Below are 17,105 nucleotides of genomic sequence, written 5' to 3'. Positions count from 1 at the left end.
GTACGTTTGACGCTTTTTTTTTTTATCTCTGGCTCTTGAACCGCTGCTGTGAACGCAGCCTAATTTAGCGACAAATAATCTGTGTAATTACGTGACTTCAAACGCACATTGTTAAGCCAAGTTAGAATACGAAGAGCTGGGACTTTCTAATCTGGAGAAGGTCACAGAGTTTACTTGGAGGAAAAAAAAACACTAGAATAAAAACATTACACAAACATCCTCTTCCTTTCGAATCATGCTGCATAAACTTTTCATGTATAGTAAGACCCACTGTTCTCCGGGCCTAAACCGGCGTTTTCATCTTTGTGACTTTTGGCGTAAAAAAGGTAGAATTCTTGCTGGATTAACAGTATTTCCTCTGTTCTCCTTCTTTGTTCAATCTATCCTGTCTAACTCGAGCCAGGCCAGACCGGCCAAACTCTGACAGTATAACCTTCCTCAGAGGTCACTCCAGCCCTGTAGAACCAATCATACCCCTATCCAGGCTCATTCTGCCGAGATGTGGGAATGAAAGGTCCGATTAGGGCCTGCTGGAAGTATTCAGCGTACGATCTCCACCCCAGACGGCCCATCACCCCAGCCGGTGGCCCCTTCTAACCAACCCCTCTCCCCTCGGCCCTGCGCTGCTAAGGACCGTGATTGGCATGTGAATTACAGTGTGTGGTGATGATAATAAGAGTGCTAACCGGGGCCAGGCCTGCGTCTTCCAGCCAGCGGCCGATCCCAGCTGGCACAGCCTGAAAGACAACCGCTGCCACCATCTGAAGAGGCAAATAAAAATGACAAGCTAACTGTTAAAGAACTGCTGATTTTTCACATGTTGTTTTAAAAGCTTTTGTGGCTCTGCCAGCATCTTTTTTTTTTCTTTTTTTTTCAACTCCCTCTTCTCTCTTTTCTACTTACTTTTCACTCCTCTCTTCTCCCAACCGCATCCAGATATATGAAACCCGCCATTTATCAGGGAGGTCTAAAAATAATTCCCCTCCACGGCGGCGGGGTGGCTTTGATAAAAAATATTTGCGTTCGAAACGATTGTGCTCAGTCAGACGAAAACAGATAAGACGTGCGAGACTGTGGGGTTCCTCGGCAATCTCCCGCCACAGACACACGAAACAATGGTTTCCCCCCCACAAAAAAAATGACCACTGCCCCTCGCCATACATGTTAACAACACCGAACGGAGCACTCAACACATTTCAAGCTTAACTCAGCTAACTGAACTGAAAATGTGTTTAAGTTGGAGCATTGTTCACTTTTGTACTTTACGTTATCCAAATAGTCCAAAATCATGTACTAGTTCCACATTATGGTATTAGGAAATTACATACTAACACCCCGTGGATTAGTTTTCCACCCCATTTACATCCATCTGGGAAGAAGAATTCTCATTCCCAGAGATCTATTCCCAAATCCCAGCTCCCCAAAGCCCCACGGATCCATGTGCCCCGTTCAATCAGAGTCCCGTTTGGCAGGGCTGCCCGTCTGGGCCGTCAGAGACGAAGAAAAGACGCTCCTCACATGCACAGTCTGACTCTCATTATCAATTACGGCTGTTTTTGTTTCTTTTTACCGCAACCATTAACCACACGCTTACTGGCAGTCTGAGCGAGAGAGAGAGAGGGACAGAAAGGAAGAGAAAGACACAGGCGGAGAGAGAGAAAAGACAATTTTCATCAAAGAGAATTAGCTATCCAAACAAGTGAGGTGAACGCGCCGCGGAGTCAGATTCACCGTTGACCTCGCGAAAGCATTGCGGACAGATGAAGATCTATATGTATTTAATGGGAAGAGGGTGAGCAGCACGGGATAACTAAAGGCTTAGGAAGAGAAAAGAGGGAGGGGAGAGGCAGGAGATAATTCACAACACACTTGTGGTGAGAGGAGGAGGCAGCATCTTGGCAGAGATGCTACTCTCCTCTCCTGTTTTTCTCTTGTCCTCATTCCTTATTACCCGTCCGAGCAGACGGTGGAGGAGGCACACGGAGCCAATAAAAGGCTGGATGCCGTGGCATATGAGCCATTAAATCTTCCTACACTGTGGGCAGGGGGAAGGCGGTAGCACCAGGCCTCCTGCCCAGGGAGCAGCCCAGAGAGCAGAGAGCAGAAAACTGGTACGGGGAGAAAGTACAAGAAACACATCTCCAATAAGACCATTACGAGACTCTCTTACCTCGTGCACGAGAAAAAGACAAAACGATCCAGACGCGATTCAGAAATTTGATGCTGAAGAGTAAAGTAGGAGCAGAAAATTTGCAAATTTCATCCAGTATCGTTAGATTTTATTCAAAAACGTCATTCTAAAATTTTCTTATTACAAAGTCTTGTAGTAATTTGCACTGACAACTGCATTTTGGTACAGATATAACTGTTTTAAATCATGTAATGATCATAATACGGGCTGATCCACTTCTGATTTTTTAAGGCTGACTAATATGTGGATTCGTGGTTAGCACTGATGCCTCCCAGCAAGAAGTCCGAGTCCGAGTCTGGCCTTTCTGGGTGGAGCTCGAAGGTTGACATGCTAGGTTGATTGGTGATTCTGAATGAACCGTAGGTGTGAGTGTGAATGAATGTTTGTGTGTCTCTGCGTAAGCTCTGCGATAGACTGGCGACCTGTCCAGGGTGTTCCCCGCCTCACGTCCGACGACAGCTGGGCTCCAGCAACCCCCACAGCCCTAGTGAGGAGAAGTGGTAGTAGGAGATGAGATGAGAGATTAACATGTGGTGAAAGCAGTCAAGACCAGTCAGTGATGTCACACATAAAACCACTGTAGAGGTTCATTCTTTGCAACAGTCAAGTGTGTTTACGTGCACGGCTTAATTGAGCTATGCTGGACATTCGACTTTCTGAATGCGGCCCTTGTCCCACTGTACATGCAACAGAGAAAATTGAATAACTGACGAGAACATGTCCCGTCTAGTTAAAGTCGGATCAACGCAATAATTTGTTGTTTTCACGTGCGTGTAAATTTACTGAATGAAATCTATATTCTTGACCTTAATATAAGAGTCTCACACAGAAGAAGCCACAGGCTTCTCTGCAACTTCACTGAAGCTTGAACACAGGCTACTGTCGACCGTGGACCACACCACAAACACAGACTTCCCACTTAAAGGGATACACCACGCCTATGTGAAATTTAGTTACTCACCGTAATCCCCAGAGTTGGATATGTGAAAAAAAGCGTTTTTAAATCGGTCCAGGCATTGTCCTAATCCGGCAGCACAGCTGTTAGCTTTATCTTAGCACAAGGATTGTAATGTAGTGTTGCCAATTAGCCAGTGGTTCACAAGTGAAAGTAAACTCAAGAACCGGTAAAGCAATGCTGCCAGGTGCAAAGACACCACGCAGCACCTGAAAACCCCCAACTTCCGTCAACACACCAGCGTGACTGGTTTTCAGGTGCTTTTGGGTGCTTTGCCAGAAAATAGTGCCAAGTCTATATCTGCCCTAGGCAATCCCTTTGTGTTAATTGCACTGACATTTGTACTCAATGTGAATGTACAGATCACAAGAAGTAATAAGGAAAACTCTTGAGTTTATTTCTCACTTTTGCAAATGACTGGAAACACTACATTACAACGCATGTGCTAAGCTAAAGCTAACAGCTGCACTGCTGGATTAGCACAATACCTGGACTGAAAAATTTAAAAATGCTCATCTGGTCTGACTTCCGGACCCCTGAAACACCCATTAATGACAAACTGCGAACCAAATCAAACAGCATTTTCAACTTCTCAAATTTACTGAATGAAAAGACTGTGCTGTTTGAACCAGACAGTAGAATATAATATCACAGTATGAAAACACAAAAAAAACAATGTAATGATAAACCAAAACTAATCCCCTTTTACGCACAATTAGCTGCAAGTGTTGTTCTGTTCAGTCACTTCTTCAAGCATTAATCATAAGATTGACGAGGCAATCACAACGTTTCACTAACAGACATTTTTAACAGTCTCAGCTGTTGTTAAATAACAAAAAAGTGCAACTTCTAGGAAATATTAACAAAAAATAACTTTTATGTAGCTTTAGCTGAGAATCTTCACTTACTGAAACTAGACAACTAAAATTGCACTATGGAAAAAGTTTTATCTTGAGATCTTGAGTGTAAAGATCCTCACCGGGACTTGAACCGGTTTGCGGTATGGTTTGCGTTGCATCCATGTTTTCTACTTTTGTCCGACAAATGTTTCAAATCCACAATTCATTGTTGGGTCCATGGCGTATCTCCAAAAAGCAGGCATGGAAAACAGAAAAGTGAATTCTTGGCTACACTTGCCCTTAGCCAGTCCTTTCTTTCAAACCAAGAAACACGAAACTTACGATTTTGTCGTTTGTCTCTTTGAGTTATTTGAACGTTGTTTGGCTCTTCCAACTTTTTCTCCAAAGACACTGAGGCCCGCCATAGCTGACCTTCTCCATCTTCCCACTCTGGCACGAGCAGCACTTCTGACCAATGACCGGCGGTCTGAGGGCTGACTGAATTTAGCCCAAATGATCAGTGAATGCCGGGGTCGTGACAGGACGCCTGTCAATCACTTACACGAATTAAATGAATGAAAGTGGACCGGGTGCCCTGGGGCTGGAAAACATCAGTCCATTCAGAGACTTTTTGGTGCTGTTGCTACCATTGGTTTCAACAAAACTTAAAAAATCCTTTGTAACTCAGTTAAAAAATAATTTTCTCATCTTTTTTTGTGTTAGCTTTGGAGGGCTTAGCCCTGTTAGCCCATTTATACCAGCCGTCCCCGTCCCTGTAGTTCAAATGGCTGCAGTTCTGTGAGTGATCACTAGACGCTGTTGCCACAAACGACCTCCATGTCGAACTGCCCACCTTTACAGGAGATAAAAATATATTTACAGCCTGGGGAAAAAAATGTGTTTAGTTTTTTACCCATTAAAATTATAGTTTAAACTTATCAATATTTAAGGCCCTGGCTGTTTGAGCAACAGATGGGTGCCCTTGCAGGTTAGCCGTCTGCCAAGGTATCACTCACCTTAGCACATATAATGCTCCAGCTCTTTTTGAATTAGCTTGGATTAAATAAACTTGGATTGTGGAAGCTCACTGTGGTCTGAGCTTCAAAAAGGCTCTTTGAGAATCCTGCGGGTCACGTCACAGAGGGTTCATCCATTCATCCAACTGTCTGAAAAGGTTAGCTGCTGCACTTTCCATAGTCCGACCATGTCCACTCTTTCTTTCGTTTTTGAGAAACTCTTTAAATCAAATTTCATTGCACTGAAAAGCCTCTGAGACCGGCTGTTCAAATCTTTGAAGGCCCAGGGTGGCAATGTTTTCTATTTTTCCTGCTGTCAAGAACAACTCACAATTCTTCATCACAGCTTTTGGCGTATCTTAAAATACCACATAAACAGGCCCCAAGATCCTACGTAAAGATGTATTTATTATCATTGTCAATGTGTTTTGAAACACTTTTGCTTCATAGTTGTTGCCAATCTGTAAAGCACTTTAATTTACACTAACCTGATGAAAGACATCACACAAATGACCAAATCAGGACTTTTGGGGGTTCCTGCAAAATGAGATTATGCACGAAATCCTCCCACTGATAGCCGACAGGAGGAGAGCAATTGGATGGCTCTCAACTTTCAAATTAAAGGCAAAGAGGGAGGCGATCGCCGTCCCACAGATCCACGCGGAGCTGCTGCGAAAGAAAGAGCAGTAAAGAGATCTGATCCCTGCACAGTGAGGATCCCTGTTGCAGGGACTCGACGGTGTCCGACAGCCGTGCCCCCTCAGAGAGAGCGACGGGATGGAGGTTATGAGTTGCAGATGTTGCACATACACACATCACCAAGCTGATGACATGTCAGGGTCAAAGGAATTTGTCACTCTGTAATCGGTCATGTTGGGAAAAGATTTGACTGGTTGCGCTGGTTTTGTTCCTGCTCTCTCCTTCGCCGTCGTCTTTCTTCACTTGCTCCAGAGGGGCAGATGAAGCCCAAAATCCATCACATCCGTCCACTGTACTGAAAACCAAATGAAACTGGAAACAAATGAGGTTAGCACATCACATTCTCAGCAAGAGAGTGCGTACACCAGGTGGGCCTTTATTTAAATCCAATACATGCAACTCACTTCCCATTAGTGCCCGGGTACACTAAGTGTGCACAGCGTTCCACACTCAAACACTCTACAAATGTCACAGCAGACGGGGAGGTGGAAGTTTGACGTTTGGCAGTGAGCGGGCATCCGCTCCAGCAGCCCATGCTCAGAATAAACCTCTCACACACACACACACACACACACACACACACACACTAACTGCTCAGCATCAGGATCCAACTTAAAACAAACCATCAGGGGGCCCCGTCACATCCATTCAGTGCTGAGCTGCAGACAGACAGGCCTGTTTATAAACACACACATGCATTTCAAGTTGTGAGCGTGTGCATTTGTACAGTACAGAGAGGCTCCTAACACGAGTGTGCGGCTGGTCGTGATTACTCTCTGGGCACCGGCCTGCAGCTCCAAACACTTCAGCCTCACCAAGTCACAGGGAAAAACAAATGGCTCAGAATAAACAAAGAATTTGTAGCGAAATGCAGAAAAACAGCAGTTTAATCCGGATTCTATAAACAGCTGCAGTTAACTTCCGCCTTAACTAGCGCCTTCGGTTTGTGGTGGCGCATTAAAGGCTTCAACAGCAAACCAATTATTTGCAAATTATTATTAATCAGGCCGTGGATTCAAATCAACAGCATGCCAGCGAGCCTGAAGGCGTAAAATGATGGGGAAGCCTAATTGCAGCTGGCCATCAAACTTCCGCATTAATGGAAACCTGAGGCCCCGGCTAAATTGGATTTGAGTCTCTTGTTTCCGCCCAGCGTGTGTATTGTGCCTAATAAGAGGAAACATGTGTGCCAAATATCCCAGAATGGGACAAACTGAGATTTTCACTGGATCGCGAATCAGAAAGCAACGAGGGCTGCTTCCTGTTGTGCTTAGTAAACCCAGGCGAGGCGATCGCTTGCCTGCACGCCCGTCATCACTCCGCTGACATCCCATAATCCCATGAGGAAGATTTATGAGCTGACTGTCGAAGACAGCATGGAAAAGCAATCCCTCAAACTTGCGTGGAAGGAAACTACACAGGCTATTTCTATCAGTTTTGCGCGTCTTGTTTCACTGCGAGAGGCAGCGGCGGGCCCGTGCGCGCACAGCCAGACGGCTCTGTTGCGCTTTTTCCTTCCGCGGCTTAAACATTGGCGGGTGTCTGAGAGCTCTAAAAGAAAACGACAAGTTGGGAAAGAATAAACACGGGCCCGGGCCGTGGTTTTAAAACAGGTTATGATGACAGAGAACATGTGATTCCGGTTGGTCATAGTTCTCCATTTCCCGGCTGTTGTCAGAGATTTCCATCACCAACCAAACCGAGCGTGCCGTAAACACAGCGCTCATTTGTTTTCTCCTCACAGCAATTATACCATGTGATTAAAAAACATTTTAAATAGAGCCTTCGCTGACTTTTATTTGTGTAAAGCGGATCTATTTCATGTCGGGCAGTAATGTAATAATCCCGAGCTGTCATTACAGCCCAGTCTTCCCCATGTGCGCCAAACTTCATCTGATCTCCGCATTTATGAGAACCAGACTGGCGCACACCCTCACCGGGTACCACAACAGAAAAAAAAACGCTTCTGTACCGGAGAAACGGGAGACAAGAGAGCGCTTTAAGCAAATCCTTCAAATTAATATAGGAAATGTTAGCTTCAACAGAAATGCAGCGAGTTTCACGGAGATATTTTACCTTCCAGATGGTCTGAATTAGCAGACTTAAATATTTGTGCCTCGACTCCGCTTCCAATACCTTCTCTAAAAATGCAATATTTATAAAGGAGGGAAGCAACAATTGAAAGGTTTCTGCTAAAGAATATTGCCTCAAGAGAAGGTTCCCTTAACAAGATTCGCATTAAACACATGACTCCGGGCATTCAAATGCCTTTTTTCGTTATAATGTGGGGCCTAATTCCCCAATGTCATATTTTAGTAGTTGATTGGACTTGCTTGCTAAAGATTAGCCAATAAATGTCTTAAACTTATAAATTAATCTAATGTTCTTGAACTTACTGAGTTCAACCTCCAAAGTCATGCGTAAAAGACGCTCCTGTCTGGTTGTCCTGCAAAGACCACTGAGAGCAAGAAATATCAGCCACTTGAGTTTATCTCCATTCCTTAATCTTTATCTTTAAGAAAATGTTTTAATTTTATTTAACTTAAGTCAACTGTATATTAAATCAGGAGCCTTCTACTGATACATCTGACAAGCATTCCATTTCCTTTTTTTTTTTGAGGAAGTAGCATTTTTAAAAGATCCAGGCACAAATCTCTTTTTATTACTTTTAACATTTTTTTTCTCGTTTGAGTCAAAAGCATTGGGCTTAATATGTTTAATATGGAGATTAAAGCTTCAATGAATCTTTCTCTCTCTCTTTTTTTTTTTTGCTGCGCAGGCCCGTGTGGAGGAATGCACCCTTCACGCTTCGCTCTCCCCTCCCTCTCTGTGACGCGCAGAGGAGAACCAGAGGAACAAGCCCTCTCTGGGACAGAGAGAGGGAATGGGGGAAGCTGAAATGGATAAAGAGGGAGACAGGGAAATATTGTAGTGACGAGAAGAGGCGTGCCAATAATCAAGGATTTTGGATGAGGGCGCGCGTCTCGGCGAGCACATGGGAAGGCACCGGATTAATCACGCAGCGTCACGGAGCCGCTGTTAGAGAAAAGGGGCTCCCTGAGGTGCTGCCGCTGGTGTTTATTCTGCCCCCGTCCTGGTCTGACAGAGCTGGGACGCTGAAACTTCTGAGGGACAAACAGAAAAGTTCGTACGGATTTACGAGTTCGCGCAGTCGGTGACTTTCGTCAGGATGCAGGGCCTGAGCTCCCGTGCTCATGCGTTTTCGGTGGAGGCGCTGGTGGGGAAACCCTGCAAGAGGATGAAAGTATCGGAGGGACACGAGTCAAGTTCAGCTGGAGACACCGGCAGTGACAGGGACATGTTCACCGGTGAGAGAGAAGGACACTTGTTGAAGTTTAAAGTATATATCTCCCTTTCTTTTAGTTAAAACCATTTGACGCACAATCTGGAAAACTGACACACACAAATGTTCCACGTATTGGCTGTTTGTCATCACTGGGATTCAATATTAGGATTTATTTACAGTTTTGTTTTATTTAGTAAATAATTAATCACGTAAAACCCAGACGATAATCGCATGAAAACATCTTAGAGGTAAACTTTAAATAGGCCATAATAAACAGGACATATCCTCGTCTTTATTCAAACAAATAAATTGCCAAAGCAGGTACAATAAAATAGCACTGACGCCCAGACTCGTTTGCTTAACGCACTTTATTTCTTCCGTTTCCACTTTTCAGGTGCGCACGAACATAACGCCACCCAGTTAAAGAAGGCAGCGAGGAGGCCCGAGGATACCCCGTGTGACACCCCGTGTGACCCGCAGAGACAGGCCGTCAGATCAGGGGCCGAGGACTCCGAGCCGGGCAGCGAGGGCAACAAGCCGAAGGAGAGCGACTGCCGGTCAGAGAGAGAGGTCCGAGTGGAGCTGCAGGGCTCCGAGCTGTGGAAGAGATTCTACGAAATCGGCACCGAGATGATCATCACTAAGGCTGGCAGGTATAACATTTGGATAAGAAATGAATCTGTAAAAAGCAAATGTTGGGATTGTGCAGGCCTTGCGCAGTGCCATTCACCCCCCAAAATAACTTATATAGACTATATTAATGAATGATAAGAGTAATAACCACCTGCAGGTATATTTAAATATATTATTACTGTGCGTGTGTTTGGATAGTTTTAGTGCTATCAGTTTATCTAAAATTATTGCACCACACAACCTGATTAAACTGAATTTGAGAGAAGCGTTTAAAAGCAACAATAGGTATATAACTCAGTTTAATCCCTTAGTCATAAACGAAAGCATCCTACTATGCGGACCCTATCATTAAACGTAATTTACATCCGCTATCTATTGTCATTTAATTCATTGTTAGATACCACGTTTAAGGAAACAGACGGTTATAAACAAAATCCAAAGTGGCACGGCCATAATCACTGACAGGATATGCGATATGATATTTACATTAACTGCTCTGCGGTTACAGGTGTGCATTTGTAAGGCGTAAAAAGGCTCCGAGTGCGCTCCAGCCAATCAGAGGGAAGCAGGAGAACTGCCAGTTTTGGGCCAACACTTTATACAAATAAGATAATCGCGGGGAGTCGTGCGTTTGTTAATTTATAAGCTTCGCCGCAGAAGCTGAGCGCGTTTGTCGTGAAAGTTTAACTCCTCGGTGATTTCATGGCCAGTGGTCTCTTGTGTGTTTGGCTCGCGCTTTGGAGCAGAAAAAGGCCACGATTCTTGAAAAAAAAAAAAAAAAAAAAATGTATTAAATTCCCAAATATTTTAAAGGAGTCCTGTTTTATATCACCCACGGTCTAGTTAACCGCAAAACGAAAGCTTGTGACACTGGGGTATTCTCGGGTATGGGTGGATTAAATTAACTTTATCTTTCTGTTTCAAGAATTAATTTGGTGGTCTGATAGGTGGCCACGTGCGTTCCCTTCTGTTTCTTCCAGAAATGAGTTATTGAGGCGAAACTACTTGCTGAAATCTAAGTTCCGTTTATTCAATTACCGAGAACACACGCTATAAATCTCGGCAGTGAAGATGCCCTGGCCGTGGCCCCTCGAGGTCCCTCAGCCTTCCTCTGAACTTGGCCGGTACAGACAGGAAGGTCTCTACCCGAAGTTTTCCGTCTGATCTATTTTCGTGTCATTTTATAATGTGATATCCACGGCGAGCAAATGCACCATTATCAGTTTAAAAGGAAATTTACGCAGATTTAATTACGGAGATAAAACAATGCTCTCCTTTTTTCGCTTTTCTTAGGAGAATGTTTCCTTCTGTGCGCGTAAAAGTGCGCAATTTGGACCCTTGCCAGCAGTACTACATCGCAATGGACGTTATGCCCGTGGACTCCAAACGCTACAGGTGTGTGTAGACTCAGTTGTTGTCGCTCGGCATTTACCCGTGTTGTCAGTTTTCTTATTAACTTACACACACGCACGCACGTACGCCGTCAGGTACGTTTACCACAGCTCGCAGTGGATGGTGGCTGGAAACACGGACCACTCCTGCATCTCTCCCCGGCTCTACGTGCACCCGGACTCGCCGTGCGCAGGAGAGACGTGGATGCGTCAGGTCATCAGCTTTGACCGGGTCAAACTCACCAACAACGAGATGGACGATAAGGGACATGTAGGTAACCCACGAGCTGCTTCCCTCTTTCTTTCTGCATTGGATGATGAATCTTTTTATGAATTGTTTATTAACTTTCTCTCGTATTAGTGTGTTTTAATTTCTGGGTTTATAAGAACATTTTAAAACATTTATAATACAAATGTATTTTAATATTTTAGTCTTGCATCAATGACCAGTATGACGTCTGTCTGCTTTGACAGCTTCAGTCCCCCTTAAATCACTGTTAATGTTAAACTGTTGTAATACTGAGGGAGGAGGACCTGCAGATATTTTTCGTTCCGCGTGAAAAGTTCTGTGATGAAAGTCAGAGGAGGTTTTTGACCTGGTCCATCTGGAATTTGTGCGAATGAGAGATTCATTAGTCTGATTCTTTGCTGGCAGTTTATGTGGACTCTTTGGAGCGAAGTTATATATTTTGCTGGCTTTGGTTTCAAACACTGTCAAAATGTTTTATTTTTATGAGAACACATTTTAGCCGGGTAGCTCCTTTGTGTATTTTAGAAAATAATCTGTTACCTCTACTGTAAAACCTCTACATTATGATACATATATATCTTTATTCCCTTGACCCTATACTTGTGGACTGAAGAATCCCAAATTAGTGGAGAGGTGCATTTATATGTTCTATTTTACGTTGTAAATTTAATATAGCAGTTCTATAAATTGTAACATTGTACAATTTAAATTGTGCAATTTATTTTCCAAATAAATACACAAATTAGGAATAATAATATGGCACCACAAAAACTGCAAATCAGTTTTGCTGATTACATTGTTTTTCAGTTAGAAAGCTGTTTAATTATTATTATTTTTTTTTTTGACAGTGATGTTAAATTTAAATATTTTCTACCTACAGAAAAACTGTTCAATAATTATTGGTAAAATTCAACATTAACTGAGTGAGTACATCCAACAGCTACGTAATACTGTGCTTTATATGCCATGATGCAGGTTGTGGGATTTTTCTAAGAGGATATTTAGTTCCATTATGATCTGACTTTCAATATATTGCCTTGAGTTCAATTGTGTAAAGTGTGAAGAGTCAGAATGACACAAGAAAGCAATTTTCCTTAGGTTCTATGGGAACTCATATTTTCTAAGTAATGTGTTCGGAAACGTATGGATTACTGCTGAAAGGTCAAAGCAATAAATCAACATGTCATCTGGTCCAGTGACCAAAAAAAAGGATTGTGGATAATTGTTCATGAATTTGAAAATCTTAGTCGTTATGATAAAACAAGCAATTAAAAAAAAAACTGTATAAATGTGTGTATTTTCAAAATTTGCAAATGCCAATTATTCAAACACCATTTCTACGACCGAAATTTACCGGGAAAACTCATGGGCTGCAGCTCGATGTATTCGTGTGCTTCAAAAATGAAAAAAAAAAAAAAAAAAAAAAAAAATGCTGAACGACCATCTTTCCGTCTCGATCCAGATCATTCTTCAGTCGATGCATAAATACAAGCCACGTGTGCACATCATCCGCCACAACCCTCGGATGGACTTGTCTCAGATCCAGTCGCTGCCTGCTGAAGGAGTGCACAGCTTCTCCTTCCCAGAAACTGAGTTCACCACGGTGACAGCCTACCAGAACCAACAGGTAACGCTCACTCAAACCACACCCGATCATCCTACGCGACGGCAAAATACTAATATCGATCGAGTAATTTAAACGGAAACAACATGGCCGAGACAAGAAACTGCTTGCACTAAATATACTGTATACTCAAATTGTATATTTTGAATATACAACGGAAAAAATAAGGTTTGACCAAAGCTTAAATATTTAATAGAAATCAGGCACTCTGTGTGCAAGAAACAGGCCTATTCAAAAAGCAGATGTTTAGTCAGATGTGGTTATGAGGATCTAGTCAACAGCTCAGCCAGTTTGACCTCGCATAAAAAAAACAAAAAAAAAGTTTGAATCTCCTCATTGTGAAGCCGATGAGACCCACTTCCATATGGGCTCCACAAAATCATAAATTTGCTGCGTCTTGATTTTTTCGGGCCAGTTGCTCAGACGGGGTGTGTGTGTGTGTGTGTTCCAGTGCAGGGGACCTGACCCCGCTGCTGGCTACCATTCCTCCAGTAACAGAGCCGTCCGCAGGGACTGCCAGCTCTTTTCATCAGAGCTCATTTTACTATCAGCAAACGTATTATTACAGAAACTCAGTAACGAGCTGTGACCGTGCCGACTGCTGGAGTCCACAGCCTATTAAAGCGCCGAGTAAAACTGTTCGACCCCGAGCCCCTTCTCCAAGAACCCTGTTTGACATGGCCGTTTGCCCTGGGTGCTGCTGGGAGATGCAGTCCCACAGGGGGACCTCTGCCACTCTCCGTGCTGCCGTAAAGCTGAGCTCATTGTTGGCTTAACGCGTCAGCGTCTGACACGTCCCGCTCTAACCTATATCTGCTCCTCTCTCCTGGGCAAGATCACAAAACTGAAGATCGACAGGAACCCCTTCGCCAAGGGCTTCAGAGATCCAGGAAGGAATAGGTACGTGAAACCTCACTCAACACTGCACAACAACACTTTTTTTTTTTTTTAGCTCAGAAAGCACTCCACTGAAGGACCCAAGAGCATTTTAAATTCAACCACTGAAATCTGAAGCCACATAAAACCTTCAAATAAAGCTGAACTGTGTAGTGCAGAATTTCACACCTATCAGAAGTAATATTTAAATACCTGGAATAACATTTTCACTGTTTTTACAGTACACCTATATATGTGTGTGTTTGTGTGCAGGGGAGTGTTAGACGGCATATTGGAGTCATATCCTTGGAGAGGCCCTCTCAGCTTGGACTTCAAGCCTTTCACCATACAGTTCCAAGGTAGCGTGCCGCAACTCTTTCCTCCGGCCTCTAGTTTCATTACGTTGTGACCTGAGTATGTGTCGTCTGTGAACAGGGAGCTCGGGGTCGCCGACCGGCAGCGTGAAGAGCCTCCTCCCTCTCTCCTCATCTTCGTCCCTTCACCCCTTCTCCGTCTCCTCGCTCGGCTGCCAGGACGCCGCTCTCCGCACCCTCACCCTCCCCCTCTTCGCCAAGACGTCCACCGCCTCCGCCGCCATCTCCCCGGTGCCCGGCAGGGCCTTCTCCTCCCTGGGGGTCGACAGACTGAGAGGCCTTCCTCCGCTGCCTCCGCTGGCAGACCTCCCGCTCTTCTCCGCGCTGCACAGCGGGAAGAAACCTCCCCACTGCAGGGACCCGTGTCCGCACGGGTCCCCGGGGGGCTCCCCCTGCCTGCTCCCTCTCCACAGCCCCGTCGGCCCCCAGGGGTCTCCCCTGCTCCCTCATCTCTCCGACGCCGCCGCCGCCGCCTCCTACTGTCTCTACCGCTACAGCTTCCCTCTGAGCCCCCAACTCACAGCGATCTCCCGATCTCACGTCAAACTAGCCGAAGACTCCACAGACTGTCTGCTGCGCCAGTCTCCGTGGCACCCGACCACCAACCACTGCCTCTGACAGCTGGACCGCACTTGCGGGCTCCGGCCCATTGAGAGTAACAAGCCAAAGCTTAATGCAACAAAGCAGAGAGAGGGCATATTCACTTTTCGAGTGAGGAAAAATGTGACTGCGGAGGACCTTTTTGTATTTAAAAGCTACATCGTGTTGGATTTACCAGCACAAAAAAATGATCCCAAAGAAGCCCTTCCACAGTATATGCACATTCAGCAAAAGAAAAGAAAAAAAAAACGCAGAAAACACACACATTTCTGCTCACGCAGGATATAGATTTTAGTTTGGGACAGAAAGTTTTATCTGCCTTCTCAGAATCTCCCTCGGACAACTCAGTCCCGCAGTTTATGTTCTCCGAGGACTGTAACGCTCTTGCGAAAGAGATCAGCTATAGGACCTGAGGTATGTAATGCAACTATTATTGAACATGACAGTGACTGTTAAATGGACCATAAGTGCCTATTAAAGTATTTTTCATGCATTTTGCAAAAATCAAACTAGTTCAAGATGTTATTTTTCCATCCCAAAGGGGAAATACCCTACAATTTCCCTATAATTTCCAGTTCTATTAATACGAATATACATGCATTTCAAAGTAAAAACACAAACAAACGCGAAGTGATGGATAGAACGGACAATGCGTCGCAGATCTCGACCGGCGTTCCACGAGACTGAACAAGAGTGTGTTTTGTTTTAGAATCTCAATCTCAGTGGCAGGCTGGCTTGACCCCTGACTAACAACATGAGCTCATCAGGTCTGTGTGATTTTAGGGGAAGAGCAACAGCTGCCAGAATTCAGGCAGCCAGTTTCCATTCCCCTGCTTTATTACCAATAATCAGACTAATCAGAGACGCATGGAAGTGAAAAGGTTATTCTGTGGAGATCTGTATCGGCCGGAGTCTGAAGCGGGTCTACAACAAGGCTCCTCTATCAGGTCTAAGGTCCAAGTTAATCTGGAACATCTTGCGGGTGCTGTTTACCTGAGGCTCACGTGACTAGAGTCTGATGCAGGTTTGTATGTGGTAGTTAACAGACCCTTCTCGCAGCGATTTTCGGATACTCCTCTATAACAGCCTAAAGCAGTCGTGCCATTATTGTTGTCTCATAACATTATCCGAGGATCAGCAGTAAATCGATACTGCTTTGTGAGGGCTTGACTTTTTGACTCATGTGGAATCTTTCAGACAAAAAAAAAAAAAAAAAACGAATTCACGAAGAAAGAAGTCAAATGAAAACATCTCACTGCCGTGGGCCAACGTATTGGCTGTGTTTTTTCGTCCGTACCAAAGGAGGCACGCCCGTTCAGCCGCTGATGTGATAATTCCTGCCTTCAGCTCAGACTCAAAACCCAGCAGCCATCCTCGCTTAAATCCCTTCCCTCCTTTCCCTCCCTCCCTCCCTCGGCACAGCTAGGATCAGCGGTTTAGGCAAAGCGGGGGGAAATGGCCTGTTTCCCGACAAACGGTCATAACCAAACAGCAATTTACTTGTCACAGCCCAGCACGGCTCTGAGTTAATGTGTGCTCGATGTGGAAATAGCAGGAAAGAGTTAATTGAGAAACTCGGTTCAGGGGATGGCCCCAGCTTCGTCAAGCGGTCAGGTGCACCGCTATCAAACAGCCCGGCCTTTGTCTGCAGACAGACATAATCTGCGCCTGTTATGTGATACTGTCTGTCATTTCCATGTTTGCCCACGTAGGACAATCATTTTAAACTGCTCACTAATTCCTGATCTTTAAATTAGACAAATTGCTTTCATACCACGAGAGCTGAACTCTGCACCTGTCACTCTCCAGACACACAGAAATGCTACAAGGGAAAAAAAAATGTACACACCTGTCATTATGTCACTTACGCTACACTGGATGAAGTGACAATGGGTTTAGAGATGGAGCCTTTGTGGGCATGCATGCAATTTGCAACTGACTATTAAAAGTGTTCAATGATACGATAGGTACGCTTACAGGAAGACTAATTAGCCAGTTCCCCCCCTGCAACCGGTCGAAACTTTAATCAGTGTTTAAAACCTGTTCATACACTGATCAACAGAAAAACTACACCATGTAAACAATTTAACCCAATTCCTGCTGTGTTTGTGCGCACGTCCTCCATACTGACATAAATGTGTGGGGCCAAAGTGACGGTTTCCAAGCTGAAGCAGTGCCCTGTGGAGAGTTTGCTTTGAATTCATGCTCTTACTTAGAACTGAAAATTACTGGACACCAGAGAGTAGGGAAATAAGATATAACGAGAAGACGTGCCAAAAACAAAAGGTTACAACTTCTGAAGATGAATGCATGACATATTTATCACTTTAGCCGTTGTAATTAAAAGCAT

At 44.4% G+C, this 17,105-nt stretch overlaps 1 protein-coding gene across 1 annotated transcript; it reads left to right on the top strand.

The window, feature by feature from the left end:
- Nucleotides 1–8,392: 8,392 nt before the first annotated feature.
- tbx22 (T-box transcription factor 22) lies at nt 8,393–15,264 on the top strand. The gene is made up of 8 exons (XM_047584477.1): nt 8,393–9,029; nt 9,402–9,660; nt 10,934–11,035; nt 11,128–11,302; nt 12,744–12,908; nt 13,741–13,805; nt 14,055–14,140; nt 14,217–15,264. Exons 1-8 carry the CDS (start codon nt 8,891–8,893, stop codon nt 14,771–14,773), a joined length of 1,548 nt encoding a protein of 515 aa, XP_047440433.1. The 5' UTR covers nt 8,393–8,890; the 3' UTR covers nt 14,774–15,264.
- The last annotated feature ends 1,841 nt before the right edge of the window (nt 15,265–17,105 follow it).

This window comes from Mugil cephalus, chromosome 5 (genome assembly GCF_022458985.1).
Source record: "Mugil cephalus isolate CIBA_MC_2020 chromosome 5, CIBA_Mcephalus_1.1, whole genome shotgun sequence".
Classification (NCBI taxonomy): domain Eukaryota; kingdom Metazoa; phylum Chordata; class Actinopteri; order Mugiliformes; family Mugilidae; genus Mugil; species Mugil cephalus.
The sequence above is the reverse complement of the archived record's forward strand: the minus strand, read 5'-3'. Positions and strand labels throughout refer to the sequence as shown.

Coding starts and splice junctions, on each gene's coding strand:
- tbx22 (XM_047584477.1), top strand. CDS start 8,891: ATGCAGGGCCTGAGCTCCCGTGCTCATGCGTTTTCGGTGGAGGCGCTG. Junction 12,909..13,740: donor CAGCCTACCAGAACCAACAG/GTAACGCTCACT, acceptor CTCCTGGGCAAG/ATCACAAAACTGAAGATCGA. Junction 13,806..14,054: donor AGAGATCCAGGAAGGAATAG/GTACGTGAAACC, acceptor GTTTGTGTGCAG/GGGAGTGTTAGACGGCATAT.